Source organism: Parasteatoda tepidariorum, chromosome 9 (assembly GCF_982258835.1).
Source record: "Parasteatoda tepidariorum strain Cologne lab strain chromosome 9, Ptep-v5.0, whole genome shotgun sequence".
Lineage (NCBI taxonomy): Eukaryota > Metazoa > Arthropoda > Arachnida > Araneae > Theridiidae > Parasteatoda > Parasteatoda tepidariorum.
Window position 1 is genome coordinate 70,415,583 of NC_141763.1, and position 24,176 is coordinate 70,439,758.

Sequence of the window (24,176 nt, forward strand, 5' to 3'; positions counted from 1 at the left end):
AGTGCTTGTTCATGTTTGGATGATGTGGTCTTGTGTACTAGCTATTTTTTTTCCTTACCGTGAAAAAACATACTATCCCAGCTATTGGAGTAATTAAAACTATTTACGGAATGAAAAAATTGGAACCTTTTAAATTTTTTTAATGTAAATGTTTTTTTAAACATACAAATGAGTGTACGATATATTTTTTTTAAAAAAAAAGGAAAACTGCAGTTTTGTGATGCTTTATAGTATATTGGAAGATCTTTACGTCATTTATTCGATTTTAATTAATCTCACTTTATTCAGCAGCTAATTTTTTTAATTCTGAAACATCTCTAAAAAACAGGAAACAAAGTTTAAAAAAAGGGGAATCATGTATTTAAAAAATAAATTCCATTCTCAAAATGAATAAAAACAAGAAAATTATTACTTCTAAATAAATAAAATGTATATAGAATGAACGAATTATCAGCAAATATAATTTTCATAATAAATTACAAGTTTATAACTAAAAAGAAAGCTATCTGTTTTTAAAGCGTTCTCTTCAGAAGGACAGAGAGAGAAAAAGATTTTCAAAAGGGAGCAAGACCTCCCACCGAGAAGATTAGTGAACTTGGGGGTGGAAGTTGCCTTCCTCCCTTACTCAAAGGTAGAAAGTGACTTGTGTTTCAAAGGCAATATTACGAAAAGTAATAAAGATTAAAAAAATTAACCTACATTTTCGTGGATAGGAAAGATTGAAAAAATTATTAGTATTTTTTTTTAATTGATCACTCCGATTCTTGAACAAGAAAAATCGATTCAAAGTATGACAAGCCCGCCATAGACTTTACATGTTAAAAGCAGAATTGAGGAGTCTGCTTGTTGCAACACTTTTCTCCCGGCAACCACGATTGTGGACCCGACTTTCTGATCATTTGAGCGCGCCCCTTGTTTCTTGTTCGCCAAAAGTTCGAAACGAAGTTTGGAACGAGGACAGCTAGTGACCTCGTTGATGACGTAGATCCACCTGTTTCGGTCTTACATCAACTGGTTCTTGGCCAAGAACTGGTTATACATCTACATTTTTTAATTGGAGCGCAGCGTAAAACTTTTCTATGCCAACTACGCAGATTCGCAATAGTTTTGACGATGTCTGGGTGTGGTAGGATCTTCATGTAAGTATAAGTTTCGTTTTCACAATCCGTAATTTGTAATATTATTTCATTTTATCATATTGCTTATAATATTAATGTTATCTATAATTTTCTAAATTTGGGTTGGAAGATAATATTCAAAGCTGTAATCGAACTATAAGAAGGTCACTGGTCTTAGAGTTTAGGTAAGAGAATATTATAGCAGAAGACCTTACTATTAAAAAGAAAAATCTACTATCCAATCCTAGTATAAGCTGATGATTTCGCAATTAAATGCTTAAATCACTGTAGCTACATAAATTACGAATGATTTTACCATCTGTAATTGAAACGGATTGCTTTTTAAATTTCGTATGGATTTACAGTCTGTTATATATGCAAATAGTTACTTATGTTGCTTTTACAATGGTTAATTGTATCTGTATTTTCTAGATTTGATTTGAAATTGCAATTTGATGTTGAAGAAAATTTTGCCTGGAGTTGAATTAGGGTAAGTGAATTTGACTGCTTAGTAAAAAAAATATTTCTATACTAAAAGTTAAACTTTTATTCGGAAAAAATTCTTGTCTAATTATATGCTTTTTGTAGAAAGTAGTATTTAAATATATTTAACTTTTTTTAAAAAATTGTATTCTTACAACTATGCTGCTATACATCTCCATATAAATAAATGATCTACTTTTACAATGTATTAATATACCAATTTAACCTATTTTATCAATAAATTGTTGATGCAATTATTGATTAATAATGTCTATAATATTCTTCATTTGTTAAGAAATTTCTTTTCAAAGCTGTTGAAATTGTTGACAGGTTAGATGTCTTAAAAAAATATTGATGAGAGATTTAAGAGATAAAAAAGTATTAAAGAGAGATGATATAAGAGAATATTATTGATAATTGTAGACATATAAAGAAATATCTGCAATCAATATTTATTTATAATAACTTAAATTCTAGTTTTAATATTTTATTCAGGTCTCCTTATTAGTATATGTTCTGGTTTAATAATCTTATTTGTAATGACAGCTCTCACATGTTTAATATGTTGCTTAGGCTACAATAAACTAATTTAATATAATTTTTTAAATTTAGTTAGGTAGTTTTAATTCAAAGCTGAAGAGACTGTCTTAATGGTCACAACTCATATAAATTGAATAAGAGATAAGTGTTAATTTCGAATAACCCACTACTAGTTGCTCAAAGGTGCAAATCAAAGTTTTAGCCATTTTTTTATTGGGGTGATTTTTGTATCAAGCTGTGACAGAGTAATCGTCAAATTTGGCAACTTCCGGGCAGTGGTCCCGAGACTAAAATAAAATATCACAGAACGACACCAACTAAAAAAGTATAACTTGTAACCACTTCAAACAAACACTTACATGTTTTTTTCTTTTTAAATTTACAAGTTTAAAATCTTTTAGCCTCCTTGGCAATTGTTGTTGTTGAGATTTATCACAATACAGAAATATCCCCTTTTTATTTAAATTTTTTTTTTTTTCATTTTTGTTCAAAAACTGTTGCAGGTTGTGAACCCCTACATAGGGTCGGATGAGGTTTCTTTTATATTTTATTCTTTAAGACGAAGAAAATTAGGATGAAAATATTAATATAACAGACATATATACAACTGAAGTAGATTATAAAAATAGCATTATAGTGTAACTTACTGAGCATATTTGAAAATACAGATGAGCTTTTATTGCCTTCATATAAAATTTTTTTCATGAAAACAACTATATTGATAATTGTTTTTACTCTTCTTGATATTTAAAAATATACCAAAAATAATTGCACTTTTCTTGCTTTTTAGATAAAATAGTACAGTAAAATCTGTTTTACTATGCTGTGCTTAAAGTTAATTATATTTAAACTTAAAATTGATCAATGAATTTTTTTCTTTAATAGTTAAATTTGATTTATTTTTTCTGAATTAAAGCAACTCAGCTTAGAATTTTTCAGAAACAACCTAATTTCATTTAGGACATTTTAATTCCATAACTTTCTTTAGAAGAGCTTGAAAAGTGTATGTATTTAGAGCAAATCCTTTTATTCTTTCGAAGTATTCTGTAGTTATTTTCACAAAAAAGCAATTCAGACCCTTATTCAGAAAACATTCTTGACAGAGCCGGATTATACCTTTCGTAGGCCCTAGGCATAGACGTTTTTGGGCCCTCCCCTCCTTCCCCCACTCTTCCCCTCTTTACAAAATATATACAAAAATTTTCTTGCATATTTTTTTTAACATTTTTATTAATATGGATTTTAATTTACAAATTTGTTTATCGAACTTTATCTGCAATCTTTATCTGAACTTTATCTGCTCTATCCGAAAAATATTATATTTTTATTTGTGTCTTCATAATTTTGTGCAAAATACACTTGTTGTTTTTAAAGCTAAATTGTTTTTGTCAAAAAAAATTTTTCTCCCAAGTTTTACGTAGGCCCCTGAATTTCGTACGCCCTAGGCACGTGCCTAGTGTGCCAATAGGTTAATCCGGCCCTGATTCTTGAGTATTAAGCACATGCTTATACTTAAGTTAGGGCACAAATACTTGCTAAAGGGTTGCCATATGCATTCATTTCACCTTTGCTGGCGGCTGAAACCTCTACGAACCAGAATCGAAACTTGGTTATAAATCTTTACTTCGAAATCAGAAAATATTCCTTTCACAATTTTAATAACAAATTCAAATTATAAAAATTTCTAAAAATAGTTTTTACAAAACCTTTCTCAAACTTGTCCTTAATAGGATGCCATAACACTGGAGTAATCTTTCATTGCAAATTCTTTTTCATTCATATAAAACAATTGTAAAGTATAAAAAAAAAGTGCTCAGGTATTTCATATAATTGAAATGCAAACAATTTATGAGAGGATAATTTAATTTTAGGCTGTGGAAGTTCTCCAATAATTTATTTGCTGTTGTAGTTCATTTACGTCGCAATAGGCTATTGACGACAGTCTGGGAAACATCCCTAAGGATGATCCGAAGACATGCCGTCACAATTTTGAACCTCTGCAGAGAGGATGGCACCCCTGCTTCGGTAGTCCAACAAGCTGCACACAAAGTTGAGCATAATAATTTATTTGCATTTGATATGAACATTTTTTTAAAAATTTGAAATTTTATGCTATACTCTCTAGGTTGACATCTACACAATTCTAATATACCAATTTTAATCTACACAATTTTAATCTACACAATTTTAATATACTAATAAAAATGAAACAGAATGGTGTTACTTGAATTATTTTTTTGTGCAATGTAGTGCCCTTGTAAGGAATATTACAATAATTTATGAGAGAAAAATTGTATAATGTATGTAATTAACAAATTCATATTTCATGGTATACATATATGCTTTATATTTTTCAATCAAAATTGCAATTATTAAAAGCATAAACAAAGTAAAATTATTAAAAATTAAATATTTTCAAAGTATTTTTAATGAATTTGTTCTTGGTTTGTAGTTAAAATTGGCTGTTTATTTTAATAATAAAAAATATTTGTATTTTTAAGGCTTAATAGGAAAACATCGTATAGGTTAAGAAAATTTTTTAAAATTTTTGTATCTTGTTTTTTTTTTTTAAAAAAAAACTTATGTACAAAAAGAATTTATAGAATTAAGTTGATTTGCTACATTTAGTGCTACCAAAAGAAAAGAAAGAAAAAAACCCCCAACAAAGATTAAGTTTACTGAAACCAAAAGAAGAAAAAACTTTTGTGTTCTTTTTGTAATGTAATTTTGACTATATACTCACTTATGATCATTATATTTTTTTTTTATTTCCGAAAAAAACTGAGTTAAAACTAGAATTAAGTCTTTCCTTGATTAAATCAGAAAAGTGTTTGTAGCATCTGATAATGAAATTTGCTCAATATTAAAAATTAATCCTGCTTGGACTCAATTTAACAACTTTGATTAGACCTTGAAGAATAGAAAAAAATTTTATCTTAAACAAAATTCATAAAAAAATAAAATTTGAAAAATATATCCCTCTACAATTTCACATGCTTTAGAATGTCAATATAATATATTAGTGTATTTAGAATTGTTTAATAAATTTTATTTTTTATTTCCCAAATAACATCAATACATACAAAAATAGATTAGAATAATAAAAGTAAAATAATATAAGAGTAAAATAAATTTAAAAAAAAATCACTCAAGAATTGCTGATTTTCTTTCATTGCGATCTAGTATATTGAAGGAGTCATGTTCCATATCAGATGAGATAATGTGTTGCCTTAAAAAAACAATGGCTATAGTTTCATCATTATAGGAAGTCTTTGGTGACTCATTTATTATTTAATTTTCTGTGACAATATCTTTGTAAATTTCATCAGCATCTCTTATATCTATTGCAATATCTTGAATCAAGACAGTACAATGTACAAGTATAATGTACTTCCGTCTATGACTATACTACCTGTTGCACGTCTCTGCAGTGCAGATGTTAATCATACCTGGGTTCGAATACTAGACTGACCCATCTTCATTTGATATCGGGGAACCTCCTCCTCAATGCAACACTTGTAATGTTTTACTTCCGATTCACCATATTTTAATCATTTCCCTGAGTTTTAACAGACATCGTCTCGTCTTACCTTTTTTGTTAGTTCTATTTTATCTATGGGAGATTTGTTAGAGGACTCTCATCATCCTAACACTTTTGCATTTTTACCTGCTATTGGCATTTTAAATTGTAGGAACTTTTATTCTGTTCATGATTTTATTCACTTTTAGAAGGATATTCTTCCTTTTACACTATTTTACATGTCTTACAAATATAATTTTATTATGTTTTAACTTTGACCTGATTTTAGACCATTATTTCCGTTGATTATTTCTATATGATTTTATCAATGTTTAATGTTATTTATGGAAAATAAGTAAGTATGCCCTTTAATTTTTGACATGTATAAACATATTGTTTGGCACGGATGTCCACATTTGGATTTTATACCATTAAACTCTACATTCAATTCAATTCCATGACTATACGCTAATGGTCGACAACTTTAGAATTTTCTTTCATTTCAAAGACATCTCTGACTAGCCTCAAAAATTTCTTTTTTGTTTCCCAAACTGCGTCTGAAGGTAGATTTGGGCAGCTGAAATTAATGTGAAAATCTTTATTAACACAAAACTTATCTTTCATTAAGTTTAACTTTTTCACGTAGAGTGAATACTTTCGATCTGTTCACACCATCGTAACTAAGATTTGAGTGACATTAAAATAAGTTTTCTTGTTCCAGTTATGGACATACTTGCTTAAAAGGAGAGAGGGGTTGTCATGTAACAATGATTAATGAGAAGAAAAAGAAAAGAGCGATGTTTTTTTCACTGTTTAGTTGAATATTGCCTCTTAACTGATTCATGCTGAGACTTGTTTTTCCAACCTTTCTTTTTTTTCTTTTCTTTTCCAAATGAGACAGAAACTAACTTATTTCCCTCCAAGGGAAAATCACCTTTTTGAGATAAAAATTTTTCATACTGAAGTATTTTCATTCATAAATGCAGATGCTGCCGCCCTTAGAAATTTTTCTTTTAAGAATCAGAGAATATATGCAACATATGGTTTTTAAATAGAGACTGTTATTGAGTAGTGCAGCCTTTAACAAAGACCCAACATTTTTGCGTTTCTATGCTCAATTGGTCTTTTATATTGTATATAACTGTTTTATACTATGTACACTTTTATCTGATTTTATTCACGTTTTGATCCTGTACTATCTTGTTTTATAGTTATATTTTAGCTGATTTTATTCATGTTCGAATACTTTTGTTACGGTGTATGAAGTCCTGGTAAGAAAAAGTAGCAGAAAGCTTTTTACCTTTGATTCGTTTCAGAGTTGGGTTTTTGCCGTCAAAAACTGGTTTTTGACATGACAGTGGTAAAAACTGTGTTTTTACCGGTAAAAACTGTCAAAAACCTACCGTTTTCTTTATTTATTGCATATAGCGAACAATATATTATTTTTACATAATTGCCTTTATAAATGAATGTTGTAAATGATTGCTATTGATTTTGCAACTATATACATGTATTCTTATAGAAGGATATACAATATACTTCAATATACTTATTGAAAATAGTGATACTTACTTTTATCATTATAGCTTGATTTGCAAAGGATTCAAAATTTTGCACCTCTTAATTGTTAGAAATAAACAAACAAAAAAGTTGGAACTATTAATAAATTCAAGAACTAAGAAGAAGAATTTAAAATTTGGCATTTCTTAAATATTAGAAACAAGTTAAACAAAACTTTCAAAACTTGTAACTACTAGCAAACTCTAAGTCAAGAATTACTGCTATTTTGTCAAGTTAAAAACTTCTATTCAGTTGAAAAAGCACATTAAACTAAACCTAATTACAAACAGAATTACATGTTCAGTAGTCGGGGTCACTGTGCCGAAGCATATAATAGCAAGTGACTAATTTTGCGCATTTTTCATTGCCTAGTCGATTTCTGAGTTTATTATGGATGAGTCCTTCAACATTGCTGTTGCAAGGTATCTCTAAAAGAGTTTCCTAGGCTTTTTCATGTCACATTTCTGTGTAAAATATTGAAAGCAAAATTGATAAAAAAAAGTTTATTTTATGAGGCTTTCTTTTTAGGTGTTCAAGTGTTTCTCAAAGCAAGATTTTATGAATGAAAGTAATCAATCTTGACATTCTTCAGTAATGTAATATGCCAAATAAAATGATGCTAGGAAATGTTGAAAATTTCGTTTAGTATCCTAATATTTTACTTCAAATAGTATGTTTTGATATAATCATGTTGGGAAAATGCAAGAATCTGTTCTTAAATATCTTTTAACTACTTTTTTCTAATTTTACTGTCCTAAAATGAATTAATTTTAAATTATAAGCAGTTAAACTCAAATAAAAATAGTTTTACCAAAACTATAGGTTTTTGACAGAGGGTTTTTTGACATGACGGTAAAAACCGTCATGTGTCAAAAACTTGCCAATCCTGATTCGTTTTGAAACTGATTGTTTGGCGCAGCATGTCTGTCCCTTTGTGGAACTTAAAAAATTCAAAGGGTTTTAGTTTTGAACTCGTTCTGTTAAATCAGATTTTTAAATATAAAAAAATGCTAATATAAGCATCTATACTTCAGTTATAATAGAAACAGACACTTCAAATTAATAACTATGGTTGAATAGGCAAATATCCTTCCTTCGGTTTTAATTAACTCAAGTTCTGTAAACCGAAACTATAGTATATAATTGCTCGTAATCTGAATGATCTCTGGTTTTAAAAAGTTAAATGTCCTTATCCCCTATATTAGTCCCTGGTTAAATCTGAGTATGTTGCTTTTTAGGATCCATGACCATTAAACCCCACATTTAATTCAATTTAACAAATACCCTACATACTATATTTAAATTTATTTTACTTTTGTTTAATATTTAGATTTCAATCATTTCACACATGAGTGCCGAAGACAATTATGGAAAGAGGTGAGTAAAAGCAAATTTTTATTTAACGAAAAATATCTTTTCAAGTGAGCATTCTAACCCATACCTCAAAATTGTCGATTAAGTTAGTAATGGAAGTAAAAAATTGGCCGTTAGCTACATCCAATCTCAGCCAAGAGTAATTCTGTATTTAAATCTCTAAATATTAAGTTTTAACTCATAATGCTACTACTATCTAACTAATCTATGGTTCTTTTTTTTCTTTTCTTTTCATATTTTTTTTACTTTTTACTTGTGTGACGTCTTAACATCAGGGATGAGATTCTTCCGCGAATTTCCGCTTTTTTTCAGATTTTTCCCGTTAATTTCCGCTGAAATTTTTTTTTGCACAAGTTAAAATATTTTATGAGGAATTTATATTTTCCGCGGAGGGAAATTATTGAAGTCCCTTTTCCTCCCTCTGAAGTTTCTCTAAAAATCATTTCCTTGGGATAAAACTGGTTGACCTTTATACAGGGATGAGATTTTTTTTGTCTCTCGAATTTCAGCCTTTTTATCTAAAACTCCGATTCTCTAAAAGTTTTGTTTTTTATAATAAATATCCCGTTTTTTTTTTAAGTTCAGTCATTGAAGTAAAATAATTATATTTATTTACGATTTTCAAAGATAAGCAGAAAATTCAATCTACGCCTTAGCTGCTAACCCTTCCGCATTTTTACTTATTTTAGCTATTTTCTCCGATTTCACGCACAGAAAATAAGATTTTCCGTATTTTTTATCCGTCGGTTGGGTAGCTCGTATTTTCGTAATTCAGACGTCGCTGCTTCTTGTATTCTGGCGTGAAAACAAACAAAAAAAGAGGAAAAAAGTGGAGGTGAATTTGCGGTGAAAATATTTATTTGCTCATTCAATTAATCTTGTAAATTTTTATTTATTATGTCTAAACAAAAACAATACAAACGAGCGTTTTAGAAATCACAAGTCCAGACTCTGCAAATATCTCGATTTCTATTCACGCGATTTTAATTTCAATCATCGATTTTCGTATTTACCTGATTTAAAAGTTGCACATTGCGATTCTTATTCAAGCGATTTAAATATTGTACATTGCGATTCTTACTTACGAGATTTAAAAAATCAATAGCGCGATTTGTATTTACGAGCTTTTAAAGCCCTATGTAGCAATTCGTATTCACGCGAGCTTAAAATCCAATATCGTGATTCGTTTTTGTGGTTGTAATATCGCGCGATTTAAAAATTATGCATCGTGATCAAAAAATTAAAAAATCATGATTTGTATTTCGCATTTTTTAAATTCGACTTAGAGTTTCATATTTACGTGATTTAAAAGTCTCATATCGGGATTTATATTCACATGGTTTACAAGTTTAAAAATCGCACTTTTTTTTATCACATTTTTGTTTATATATATATATATATATATATATATATATATATATATATATATATATATATATATATATATATATATATATATATATATATATATATATATATATATATATATATATATATATATTTATTTATTTATTTATTTATTTATTTATTTATTTTTTTTTTTTTGGATTTCCTCTTTTTTACTTTCTGACTACTCTCATCCTTGTAACATGTATTTTCAGAATCTGTTACTAAAAATTGAAGCTAAATAATAAACACAAATTTTATCGCTTAACATTGTTATCTCAAATAACAATATTCACTGAAATTTTATGCAAAACGGTTTATTATGATCTATTATATATAATTGTTGAAAACATCTGCCGGCAAACATTAGGAATGAATATTTTGTAAATTTACAAATCAGTTAAACTAACTAAAACTAGTACTAAATGGAAAATGGATTGCATAATTTCTCATTTAGTTTGAATTGGACCTTGTGCCACTAAACCCTACAATCAATCAATCATTTAGTTTGTTAATGATACCCTTAGATTCTGAAAAATGACATGCCGTATTGAAATAAAATTTTTGTACAAATTATTGTTTGTCTGCATGAGTATTAAAATAAATATTAATAATAAATACATAATGATGTTAACCACATTTGTAGAAATAAGTTCAAAACTTTTTTTTTTTTGTACTAAAATGTTCCGTTTACTTTTATTCAGAATTCTTTTTTTAAATGAATTTAAAAAAAAAAAAATCTTAACTATCTTTGATGAATTAAATGCCTATTACTATTCAAAATTATGAGTAAACTTAATACATAACATTTCAAATATGTTTAATGTTAATCATAATTGGAAAATACTGCAGTTTTTCTATTTTCATGACTAAGTGTATTTAGTAAATTATGCAACAATTGTCGTGAAATTTATATTATTTTGTGAACTCTACTGGATTTTTTCCTATTCATGATGGCAGCTATGGAGCTGTATAGTAAGATAAACATTATATACAGGTAATAATAGGGAGGAATATATTGTTACTTATTTTATAGTTTTCTTTTTTGTATTCAGTAGTGTGAGTAAGAATCAACTGACGCCTGAGTATAAATAAAAGTATTGATGGAATGTGACGATTGATTGTTATAGGCTGTATAGTAACAGCAATTACTGCAGTCTTGGCATCCATAATTTTATGGAAAAAAGTTAGTCTTCATTAACCTGCCTTAGAACGAAGAATCAGTTTAAAAATCTAAATTTGGCAACATTATTGATGATGTAAGCTAATCATATGGGTACTGATTGAGATAATGTTCATAGGTATTTAGATTTATGCCTATTTAACATATTGTGATGATACAACAAAAGCTGTATATCTATCTTAACCATTTCTACCAGTGTGCAGTACTTTCTAAAATATCTACATATATGCTTTGATATCAATTTGCTTAGTTTATTGAAAGTAAAGCAGGCATAGGTAGAGGAATTTTATGGTCTCAAATTTAGTTCTGTATTGTTTAATAGTTAACTTTTAGAACACACATGTCCTCTTTTGGACTTTGTGCCACTAAACTCAACATTCAATTCAATTCAATTGTAGTACACACATATAGCCAACTCTAGAAGACAGTTTAAGAAAATGCAGTTTATACTAATTTGTGTGTATGTACCTCTCTTATACGAATATTCAACAGTTAAAAACTGTTTGTGTAATAAAGTTGCTCAATTTAAGTTGGGGCGAATTTATTTGTTGAAATTTCTTCCTCGATGTGTCTCCACCTTGTCGTGGTGAGGAAGCTTACGACACTGCTGAGGAAAACACTTTCTTTAAGCAGATGTCCAACTAAGAGAGACACCTAATAGCGTATTTAGCTATCATCATATTTTAACATTAAAAAGTATTGAAATCATTTTGAACTTTTTAGAAATTATTAAATAAAAATTTATGGTACAAGAAGTGTTGGGGGAAAAAAAACTTCATTCCTTGATGTGTCTCCACCATGTCGTGGTGAGGAAGTATATGACACTGCTGAGGAAAACACTTTCTTTAAGCAGATGTCCAACTAAGAGAGACACCTAATAGCGTATTTAGCTATCATATTTTAACATTAAAAAGTATTGAAATCATTTTGTTTTTTTTAGAAATTATTAAATAAAAATTTATGGTACAAGAAGTGTTGAGAAAAAAAACTTCATTCCTTGATGTGTCTCCACCATGTCGTGGTGAGGAAGTATATGACACTGCTGAGGAAAACACTTTCTTTAAGCAGATGTCCAACTAAGAGAGACACCTAATAGCGTATTTAGCTATCATCATATTTTAACATTAAAAAGTATTCAGTTGATTTTGAACTTTTTGGAAATTATTAAATAAGAAATTATGGTACAAGAAGTGTTAGGGAAAAAAAAACTTCATTCCTTGATGTGTCTCCACCATGTCGTGGTGAGGAAGTATATGACACTGCTGAGGAAAACACTTTCTTTAAGCAGATGTCCAACTAAGAGAGACACCTAATAGCGTATTTAGCTATCATATTTTAACATTAAAAAGTATTCAGTTGATTTTGAACTTTTTGGAAATTATTAAATAAGAAATTATGGTACAAGAAGTGTTAGGGAAAAAAAACTTCATTCCTTGATGTGTCTCCACCATGTCGTGGTGAGCAAGTATAGGAGGTGTGATCAAAAAGTATCCGACTTTTGTTCATAAAATAAACGTTTATTATGATATAATTATTTAATACAAATCCCCTTCAAAGGAGTCTCCTTGGGCTGCCACACACTTCTCCCAACGCTTCTGCCACTGTTGAAAGCATCGCTGGAAGTTCTCCTTCGGTATGGCTCTCAGATGGTCTGTCGCATTCTGCATAATGTTTTCTCTGGTCTGAAATCTGGTCCCTTTTAGTGGCATTTTCAGCTTTGGGAAAAGCCAAAAATCGCAGGGAGCCATGTCAGGAGAGTAGGAAGGTTGACGAACCACTGGTGCGCTGTGTTTTGTCAAGAAGTTCTGAATTAAATGGGAAGAATGTGCGGGAGCTTCATATAGGAGTCATGATGGAGCTTCCAACTGCTTGTTGCCCACAGATCCGGGCGCTTGCGCCTCACTGCGTCACGAAGGCGACGCAGAACGTCTTGGTAGTACTCCTTGGTGATTGTAGTACCGTGTGGTGCGTACTCGTGATGTACTAAGCCACTGGAGTCAATAAAGGTAGTTAGCATGACCTTGACATTGCTGCGAACTTGCCTTGCTTTTTTGGGCCTCGGGGATGAAAGATGCTTCCACTGTGTTGACTGGCGCTTGGTTTCTGGGTCATATCCATAAACCCATGACTCGTCACCTGTAATCACTGTGTTCATAAAGTCGGGATCATCGTTCACAGTTTCCAGCATGTCTTGTGCGATCTCCAGACGAAGGTTTTTTTGCTCAAATGTTAGCAGCTTTGGTACAAACTTTGCTGAGACTCTCCTGAGGCCCAAGTCGTCAGTCAAAATTGATTGAATGGAACCAAAACTAATACTCACCTCGTCTACAAGCTCTCTGATCGTGATTCGGCGGTTCTGCATCACCAGGTTCCTCACTTGATCAATGATGGCATCATTTTTCGATGTTGAGGGCCTCCCTGAGCGTGGTTCACTTTCAACTGATAAGCGACCATCTTTGAAGCGGTTGTACCACTCCTTTATCTGTGTGGTGCCCATCGCTTCATTTCCAAACACTTGTTTAATCTTGCGAATTGTTTCCACTTGCGAATCACCAAGATTAAAACAAAATTTTATGCAATAACGCTGTTCGACTTTTTCTGACATTTAAAAAAAAATAAAATCCGACGACACTCACTTGCACCTGTTCAATCATGAATGGCCTGACACCGACTGACTTGTATTGGAGCTGTAGAAAAAAATGAGCATGCGCACTAGGCATGCTCACAACCACACATCTAGCCCCGCCCCCATAGCTGCGTTTGTTTGACCAATAAAAATTAAGGTCGGATACTTTTTGATCATACCTCGTATGACACTGCTGAGGAAAACACTTTCTTTAAGCAGATGTCCAACTAAGAGAGACACCTAATAGCGTATTTAGCTATCATCATATTTTAACATTAAAAAGTATTAAAATCATTTTGAACTTTTTAGAAATTAAATAAAAATTTATGGTTCAAGAAGTGTTGGGAAAAAAAACTTCATTCCTTGATGTGTCTCCACCATGTCGTGGTGAGGAAGTATGTGACACTGCTGAGGAAAACACTTTCTTTAAGCAGTTGTCCAACTAAGAGAGACACATAATAGCGTATTTAGCTATCATATTTTAACATTAAAAAGTATTTAGTTGATTTTGAACTTTTTGGAAATTATTAAATAAGAAATTATAGTACAAGAAGTGTTAGGGAAAAAAAACTTCATTCCTTGATGTGTCTCCACCATGTCGTGGTGAGGAAGTATGTGACACTGCTGAGGAAAACACTTTCTTTAAGCAGATGTCCAACTAAGAGAGACACCTAATAGCGTATTTAGCTATCATCATATTTTAACATTAAAAAGTATTAAAATCATTTTGAACTTTTTAGAAATTAAATAAAAATTTATGGTTCAAGAAGTGTTGGGAAAAAAAACTTCATTCCTTGATGTGTCTCCACCATGTCGTGGTGAGGAAGTATGTGACACTGCTGAGGAAAACACTTTCTTTAAGCAGTTGTCCAACTAAGAGAGACACATAATAGCGTATTTAGCTATCATATTTTAACATTAAAAAGTATTTAGTTGATTTTGAATTTTTTGGAAATTATTAAATAAGAAATTATAGTACAAGAAGTGTTAGGGAAAAAAAACTTCATTCCTTGATGTGTCTCCACCATGTCGTGGTGAGGAAGTATGTGACACTGCTGAGGAAAACACTTTCTTTAAGCAGTTGTCCAACTAAGAGAGACACATAATAGCGTATTTAGCTATCATATTTTAACATTAAAAAGTATTTAGTTGATTTTGAACTTTTTGGAAATTATTAAATAAGAAATTATGGTACAAGAAGTGTTAGGGAAAAAAAAACTTCATTCCTTGATGTGTCTCCACCATGTCGTGGTGAGGAAGTATGTGACACTGCTGAGGAAAACACTTTCTTTAAGCAGTTGTCCAACTAAGAGAGACACATAATAGCGTATTTAGCTATCATATTTTAACATTAAAAAGTATTTAGTTGATTTTGAACTTTTTGGAAATTATTAAATAAGAAATTATGGTACAAGAAGTGTTAGGGAAAAAAAACTTCATTCCTTGATGTGTCTCCACCATGTCGTGGTGAGGAAGTATGTGACACTGCTGAGGAAAACACTTTCTTTAAGCAGATGTCCAACTAAGAGAGACACCTAATAGCGTATTTAGCTATCATCATATTTTAACATTAAAAAGTATTAAAATCATTTTGAACTTTTTAGAAATTAAATAAAAATTTATGGTTCAAGAAGTGTTGGGAAAAAAAACTTCATTCCTTGATGTGTCTCCACCATGTCGTGGTGAGGAAGTATGTGACACTGCTGAGGAAAACACTTTCTTTAAGCAGTTGTCCAACTAAGAGAGACACATAATAGCGTATTTAGCTATCATATTTTAACATTAAAAAGTATTTAGTTGATTTTGAATTTTTTGGAAATTATTAAATAAGAAATTATAGTACAAGAAGTGTTAGGGAAAAAAAACTTCATTCCTTGATGTGTCTCCACCATGTCGTGGTGAGGAAGTATGTGACACTGCTGAGGAAAACACTTTCTTTAAGCAGTTGTCCAACTAAGAGAGACACATAATAGCGTATTTAGCTATCATATTTTAACATTAAAAAGTATTTAGTTGATTTTGAACTTTTTGGAAATTATTAAATAAGAAATTATAGTACAAGAAGTGTTAGGGAAAAAAAACTTCATTCCTTGATGTGTCTCCACCATGTCGTGGTGAGGAAGTATGTGACACTGCTGAGGAAAACACTTTCTTTAAGCAGTTGTCCAACTAAGAGAGACACATAATAGCGTATTTAGCTATCATATTTTAACATTAAAAAGTATTTAGTTGATTTTGAACTTTTTGGAAATTATTAAATAAGAAATTATGGTACAAGAAGTGTTAGGGAAAAAAAAAACTTCATTCCTTGATGTGTCTCCACCATGTCGTGGTGAGGAAGTATGTGACACTGCTGAGGAAAACACTTTCTTTAAGCAGTTGTCCAACTAAGAGAGACACATAATAGCGTATTTAGCTATCATATTTTAACATTAAAAAGTATTTAGTTGATTTTGAACTTTTTGGAAATTATTAAATAAGAAATTATGGTACAAGAAGTGTTAGGGAAAAAAAAACTTCATTCCTTGATGTGTCTCCACCATGTCGTGGTGAGGAAGTATGTGACACTGCTGAGGAAAACACTTTCTTTAAGCAGTTGTCCAACTAAGAGAGACACATAATAGCGTATTTAGCTATTATATTTTAACATTAGAAAGTATTTAGTTGATTTTGAACTTTTTGGAAATTATTAAATAAGAAATTATGGTACAAGAAGTGTTAGGGAAAAAAAACTTCATTCCTTGATGTGTCTCCACCATGTCGTGGTGAGGAAGTATGTGACACTGCTGAGGAAAACACTTTCTTTAAGCAGTTGTCCAACTAAGAGAGACACATAATAGCGTATTTAGCTAACATATTTTAACATTAAAAAGTATTTAGTTGATTTTGAACTTTTTGGAAATTATTAAATAAGAAATTATGGTACCAGAAGTGTTAGGGAAAAAAAACTTCATTCCTTGATGTGTCTCCACCATGTCGTGGTGAGGAAGTATGTGACACTGCTGAGGAAAACACTTTCTTTAAGCAGATGTCCAACTAAGAGAGACACCTAATAGCCTATTTAGCTATCATCATATTTTAACATTAAAAAGTATTAAAATCATTTTGAACTTTTTAGAAATTAAATAAAAATTTATGGTTCAAGAAGTGTTGGGAAAAAAAACTTCATTCCTTGATGTGTCTCCACCATGTCGTGGTGAGGAAGTATGTGACACTGCTGAGGAAAACACTTTCTTTAAGCAGTTGTCCAACTAAGAGAGACACATAATAGCGTATTTAGCTATCATATTTTAACATTAAAAAGTATTTAGTTGATTTTGAACTTTTTGGAAATTATTAAATAAGAAATTATGGTACAAGAAGTATTAGGGAAAAAAAACTTCATTCCTTGATGTGTCTCCACCATGTCGTGGTGAGGAAGACACTTTCTTTAAGCAGGTGTCCAACTAAGAGAGACACCTAATAACGTATTTAGCTATCATCATATTTTAACATAAAAAAGTATTAAAATCATTTTGAACTTTTTAAAAATTATTAAATAAAATTTATATATGAATGAATTATATAATTCTATAATATCCAATATTGATAAACCTCTTAATTCTTTTCTAGAAATTATAAAGTAATTTATAAAACCATCCAAATTAATATTTTTTGTATTTTTGTAAATATCAAGTAAATTAACTAAAATTAATAATTTAAGATCATTGCTTAATTTTTTCAAATATCTATTCAAGAAATAATTATAGAAATTTTGGAAATTAAGGTCCCTGGTATCATTATAAATTATATTCAAATATATTGCACTATCTTCTATATCAAAATCAAATATTTCATCACAAATTAAAGTTATCGATTCCATTGTGATATATTTTGTATTTAAGTGATAAATATTCATAATTTATTTATCTCTATAATATGGATACAATTATCAAACATATCTTTCTATTTTTAAAGATTATATATATAAATATTTTAATAGCAATATATAATATTAAATAAAGACACACCTTTTAATTCATGACGATTCCGCGTGAAATACTCTTTGAATTCATTAAAATTTTTGGTTTCTCTGTATATCTCTTAATATTTTATCTAAAAAGTATTTTTTAAATGAACTTTCTTTTTTATCTTCAAAGAATTCCATATAATAGTCGAAGAAGCCTTCAAAATTTAAATCTTTAGTTGCAAAATACATAGAATTTAAAACTTCATTCTCTTCTTCATTATCACTTTCACTCAATTCAAATTCAGGAATAGCATTATCCATTTTAACTTCAGCACTGTATTCTTCAGTACTGTATTGTTCGGTAATCATTTCTTCGTCTGATTCTTTTTCCATTTTTATTAATTTATAGATTATTTAATTTTAGTAAAGTATTAGTTAAAGTTTTAGTTAGTATTTTGAGTAAAAAGGTGGAAAAGGGGGGGGGGTAACCCTATAGGAGAGATCAAACTTAAAAATTTTACAGAAATTATTTTTAAGCCACGCCCACTTAAAAATATTTTTTTTTAAGTTCATAGTTTGAAATTTCAGAAAAGTTTGGAATCAGTTTTCTGGGTCTGAAACTCGTCTAAAAGTCAGATTTCGAGGTTTGATGAAAAACACTTCGTCAACAGTGTTTTTAAAAAAATAAATGAGTTTTTTAAAAAAAACTGTTGATGTTACAATAAGTTGATTTTGACGTAAAAACACTTAATTATAAAGACGTATTGATTTTAATATGTTGATTTCGATCAGTTGATTATAAGATCAAAAACTTGATGATTTCTATTGTTGATGTTGATATAAAAACTTGATATAAAAAAACCTAGTGATTTTGAAATAACAGTTTATTTTTTTAGTTTCAAAATAAGTTTGAAATTAGTTTTTCTGGGTATTGCTGATTTGGATTTCAAAGCTGCTGATTTGGATTTCAAAGCTGCTGATTTGGATTTCAAAGCTGCTGATTTGGATTTCAAAGCTGCTGATTTGGATTTCAAAGCTGCTGATTTTGATTTCAAAGATGCTGATTTTGATTTCAAAGCTGTTGATTCTAAACATAAATGCGGCCGGTGCGTCGTCAATTTTGAGCGTTGTCGATTCTAAACGTAAATGCATTCGAATAAAATTTTTAATTTAAATAGATTATTAAGTATTTCAAATTCAATACATATCAATGTTTTTTTAAAATGTATTTTAATGAAGTGAAATGAAACGTTAATTGAAGTGAAATGAAACGTTAAAGTTTCTGAAACGTCTGATAAAATTTCTGAAAAGGATCGTTTTTCTTAAAATCGTTCGAAACTAGTAAAATCGTTTGGAAATTTTTAAAAGGTTGCTTTTTTAAAAATGCAAATCATTCGTATTCTTTTTTGACTGACTGTAAATGAATGTATAACTCTGTATAAAATGACAATACTCTTCTACTTTCAAACAGTGTTGAACCATTTCAAATGTTTAATGTATAATTTTAACATGTCATGTTAAAATCTACCATCTCTAGATTCAAATTTTCAATGCATAATTTTAAAAATCTAGAGTCATCTTAGATTTTTAAATACAAAATGCTTGTCACAATAAAATAAAATTAAAAAAAATAAATAAAAGTCATTTTTAATGGACTTGAAATTCCAAATTCTATTCATTTGAATTCATTTAATATTCTATTATGCAGAATAAAATTAATTTAAAAATAATCATAAATATTTCATTATTTAAAAATATTCAAAGTGTAGAAATGAATGTAAATAAATTCAAATAGTAAGGCTAACATTCATTAATTTAAAAAAAAAATAAAGATATTTACAAAATTTCCATCTCCTGATGTTCATTACAGGAACCTTGTCGCAAGCATCGTAGAGACAGAGAGAGAGAGAAAGAGAGTCTTTGCAGTTGGACAGACACTGGATGGCAAGGCAGAATCTTAACGTTGGCACAGTCCCGATGTTCTATGATTTTCCCCGTAAAGATTCTTTACTATCATTCGCCTCACAACATTCTTCTTTTCTCCAGGCACCCAAATCCCATAGGGCTCTTCGATGAATGTGGGATTGCATCCTCAGTTCATGTCGATCTGTTGGTGAGATGGGGTATAAGAAACACCGTGGGCAGAGATCGGGTGTCCCATCCCAGTACCATCTCACCAAGCACTTAATATGAAACGTACACCCACAATCCAGCTGGTAAAACTCGTCTCCTTTCGCTTTCAGTTGATAACACACTCTGCATAGGGGTACGGGAGCCCTTATAGGTAGGTCCTCATCATATCTCATTGAATTCAAATAATAGGGTAACTCTGTTCTGTTTGGCAGCTGTTCATACCCTCTCAGGAGTTTGTAATAGAGGCACTCTTCCTCGTATATTTTTCTATCGTATTCCATTTTTTGTTGAAAAAGAACTGAAGGATGATTGGCAAAGGACTCGAGCTCTATTTATATTACCCATCAGCATTCCCCACCAGAGGACCAACCCATCAGCATTCACCACCAGAGGGCCAACCTATCAGCATTCACCACCAGAGGGCCAACCTATCAGCATCCAATCCATCATGCTATTTTTTTAGTTTATCATTTGAGAGATGGTATAAAACTGTATTGATACCTAGTTTTGTTTTTTAGCAAATTATGGATACACTCGATGATGGTTTTTATGTTGCAAATGCTTCTGTGTTAAGACTGTCAGTGTCAATTTTAGCTCAAACACTGGCAGTCTTGATGGAGGAACTTTGCAGTGGCTCCGCATGAACCCGTGTCTTGTGTTTCTCGAGATAAGTGATACTAGTTTCTATATGTATCATTATGTAAAGCATTATGTCGTTTCTTGAATTATAGGTTTGAAAATTGTCTAAAAGTCAGATTTGATGACAGTGTCTTGAGTTTTTAAAAAAAAAAAAAATAACATGTTAAACATTTAATTATAAGGACGTATTGATATTAATAAACTGCTGTTTGTAGAAAATGCAACACCATGAAAGAATCATCAGAATCAAATGAAATTTAATGCAGAAACGACTTGTACTGATACAAATAAATGATGAAATTTTCAAAACAAAAGAAACAAATTAAGCGTCCGAAATCAGTATTTGGTGCAGCCACCACGCGCTGCAATAAGTGCTGCTATACGACGTGGCATGGAGTCAAACAGATGTTGAATATCTGCTTGAGGAAGAGAATTCCATATCGCTTGTATGCGCAACCAAAGTTCGTCTTTGGAAACTGCAGGACGCGGATCACGAGTCAGACGCCGACCAACCATATCCCACACGTGCTCAATAGGCGACATATCCGGCGAATAAGCAGGCCAAGGAAGAAGTTGCATGCGTTGTGCTGAACAGAAGTCTCTAACAGTCCGCGCAACATGTGGGCGTGCATTATCCTGCTGAAAGATAGCTCCAGGGATGCCTTGAAGGAAAGGAACGACTTCGGGCTGTAGCACTTCACGGACGTATCTGTTGCTATTGAGATTACCCTCAATTCGTATCAAATTGGATCGTCCATGATACGAAATCGCACCCCAGACCATAACTCCGGGTGTTCGACCACTATGTCGTTCAATAATACACTCAGGAAGGCAGCGTTGACCGGCATAACGTCTAACACGAACACGGCCATCATGGGTCCACAAATTGAAGCGTGATTCATCTGAAAAGACAACTTGGTGCCAATCAGCTCGCCAGTCTCTGTGCTCAAGAGCCCACTGCCGACGCAGCCGTCGATGATCCGCCGTGAGGGGAATCCTGTATAATGGCACCCTTGCACGCAATCCACGGCGCAGCAGACGACGACGAACTGACGAAGCCGACAATTGTACACCTGTAGCAGTAGACCAATGTGCTGCCAGCTGCCTGGAGGAAGCTGTGCGATCATTCACCGCCATGCGGAGCAGGTGTCGATCATCGCGCTCTGACGTCACCTTCTGTCGTCCAGTGCCTGTTTTTCGAGTTGTTCGGTGCTCGTCGGTCCACTGCTTCCAAACTCGCATCACTGTGGAACTGTTCCGCTGCATACGAGCTGCTATTGCGCGATAGGAAAATCCTCCTTCTCGAAGGCCGATTATCCTCCCTCGTTCAAACTCCGTAAGTTGCTTGAATTTCTTATTCTTCCGTCGTGGAGGCATACTCAGGTCTCACTAAACGTTTGCCACTAACAAATAATCATAGACTATTTTCAACGTCCCGCTACAGCACTTTATTTATACGCTTTCAGCATCAATTCAGAGGGCGCTGCGCGCGCCAAGCACGCGCGATGGCTCTGAAACTTTATTAATTTGCATAATATCCTATAATTGACATTTGCTGCGAATTTCATTTGATTCTGATGATTCCTTCATGGTGTTGCATTTTCTACAAACAGCAGTTTATGTTGATTTTGATCAGTTGATTACAAGATAAAACCTAATGATTTTCGACTATTGATGTAAAACTTGATGCTTTTAAAACCTATTGATTGGAAATAACATGTATTTATTTTTTTTAGTTTTAGAAAATGTTGGACGTTAGTTTTTTTTTTGGGTATTGATTTTAAAATGAGTTTTGTTTTGAAATAATAAACTGTTCATTTTTGACTTGAAAAGCTGTTCATTTTTTTTGATTTGAAAAACTGTTTATTTTTTTGACTTGAAAAACTGTTTATTTTTTGATTTGAAAAACTGTTTATTTTTGAAATCATAAATGCGGCCGGTGCGTCGTCAATGCTAAACGTACATGCATTCGAATAAACTTTTTAATTTAAATTGGATATTTTAAAGTCAATACATTTCAATGATTTTTTTTTTTAACCGGGTGATGAAGAACGAATCATTTTTTTTTAAATGCATCTTAAGGAAGTAAACTAAAACGTTCAAGTTTCTGAAGAGGATCGTTTTTCTTGAAACCGTTCGAAACTAGTAAAATGGTTCGATTTGAATTTTCAACATCAAGTTTAAATCCAGAATGCATTGACCAGATTCGAATTCTCAACATAAAATGTAGAGTGCAGTGATACTGAAACAAGTTTGTTGCTTTCAAGACAAAACGAAACCTAATTTTTTTTTTACTCGCTCGGATGTTTACAGATTATTTTTTTTTCTTCTCAACATGAGTTTTTATAAACATTCGGATTCTTTTTTGACAGACTGTAAATTAATGTATAACTCTGTGTAAAATGGCAATGCCCTTCTAGTTTCAAACAGTTGTCGACCCTCTCTCGAGTTGAATTTTCAACTCATGATATTAATATGATATATATATATATATATATATATATATATATATATATATATATATATATATATATATATATATATATATATATATATATAAAATATATATGTATGTCGATTCGAAAATTCTCAACACAGTTAATATAGAATGCTGTAAGCCGAGCTTTTAAATTATCAATATAGAATGCAGTCAGCATTAGATTCAACGAGCCTTAGATTTGAATCAGTCGCATCGTTGAATCAATGCGGCCCTGAATGATTTTATTTTGAACTGCTTTGTGTATTAGGAAGTGATGTTTATGTAAAGATTTTTCAGCATCAATGTGATTCGAAAATTCCCAACACATTTTATCATCTTGTAACTAATAATATGTAAAACTCTATTATGTAGAAAAAAATATATAAAAGTATTTGGAAAAAAAATGTATTAAAATATACAGAAAAAAAATAAAATATCTTTGATGTAGTAAATGTTGTTTGAATTTATTTAGATAACTTTACTAAGGTTGAAAATAGTATTAAAAAATCTTAAGGTCAAAGTGTATCAGAATTTTTCAAAGTTTTATAATATTTCAAAGTGCATTCGAATTTTTCAAAGTTTTTGAAATCTGTTTATACTTTGTACTTTATGGATGACATTAGATTTTACCGATTAAATTTTAAATTATTTAGAAATTATTTAGACAATTATATTAAATTTTACCGAAATAAATGATTTTGTTTTTTTCAAAGATTTTTTTGTTTATACAATGCGTGTTACTGATCTATTGAAATAATATTTCGTTTGTCTTTTTGAAATTCAAAAGTCTTTAAATATATTTAACATGATTTGAAAGTTTTTTTCTCTTCGAAATACAAAAGATTGATTCCAAATTCAATGTTTCCAATTCCCAAGCAGACTTACGTTGAGCTTTGAATACAAATTGTTAGAAAGATGTAAAAAAAATTCTCTGTAAAAACTTATCTTGGATTTTTTAACTTGAAATATTATGTTTATTAGTTTAAAAAAACATAACAAGTCGTTGAAAAAAATGATTGTGAAATGATACCGAAAGAAGCGATTTAAAATTGATAAAATCATCTAAATTATAAGCCAAATTATTCGAATCATTGCCATAGTGGCGCCATCTCCTTTTCAATTTTGAAGATATCTTCATCCTTTAATTGTTTTAATATTTCCCTACTAAACTTTTGTGTTAACCACT

At 30.7% G+C, this 24,176-nt stretch overlaps 1 protein-coding gene and 1 long non-coding RNA gene across 2 annotated transcripts; one reads left to right on the plus strand and one right to left on the minus strand.

Annotated features, from left to right (window-relative positions):
- The first annotated feature begins 912 nt into the window (after window positions 1-912).
- On the plus strand, window positions 913-4,318 carry LOC147804237 (uncharacterized). The gene is made up of 2 exons (XR_015429314.1): window positions 913-1,139; window positions 1,551-4,318. It is a non-coding gene; the product is annotated as an uncharacterized LOC147804237 (long non-coding RNA).
- A 7,409-nt stretch (window positions 4,319-11,727) lies between these two features.
- Window positions 11,728-17,701, minus strand: LOC147804238 (protein GVQW3-like). Its single transcript, XM_087152098.1, has one exon. It carries the CDS (start codon window positions 13,767-13,769, stop codon window positions 12,975-12,977), a length of 795 nt encoding a protein of 264 aa, XP_087008224.1. The 5' UTR covers window positions 13,770-17,701; the 3' UTR covers window positions 11,728-12,974.
- Between the last annotated feature and the right edge of the window lie 6,475 nt (window positions 17,702-24,176).

What these genes read in the sequence shown, in the direction of transcription:
- LOC147804238 (XM_087152098.1), bottom strand. Translation starts at nt 13,769, where the DNA reads ATGTCAGAAAAAGTCGAACAGCGTTATTGCATAAAATTTTGTTTTAAT.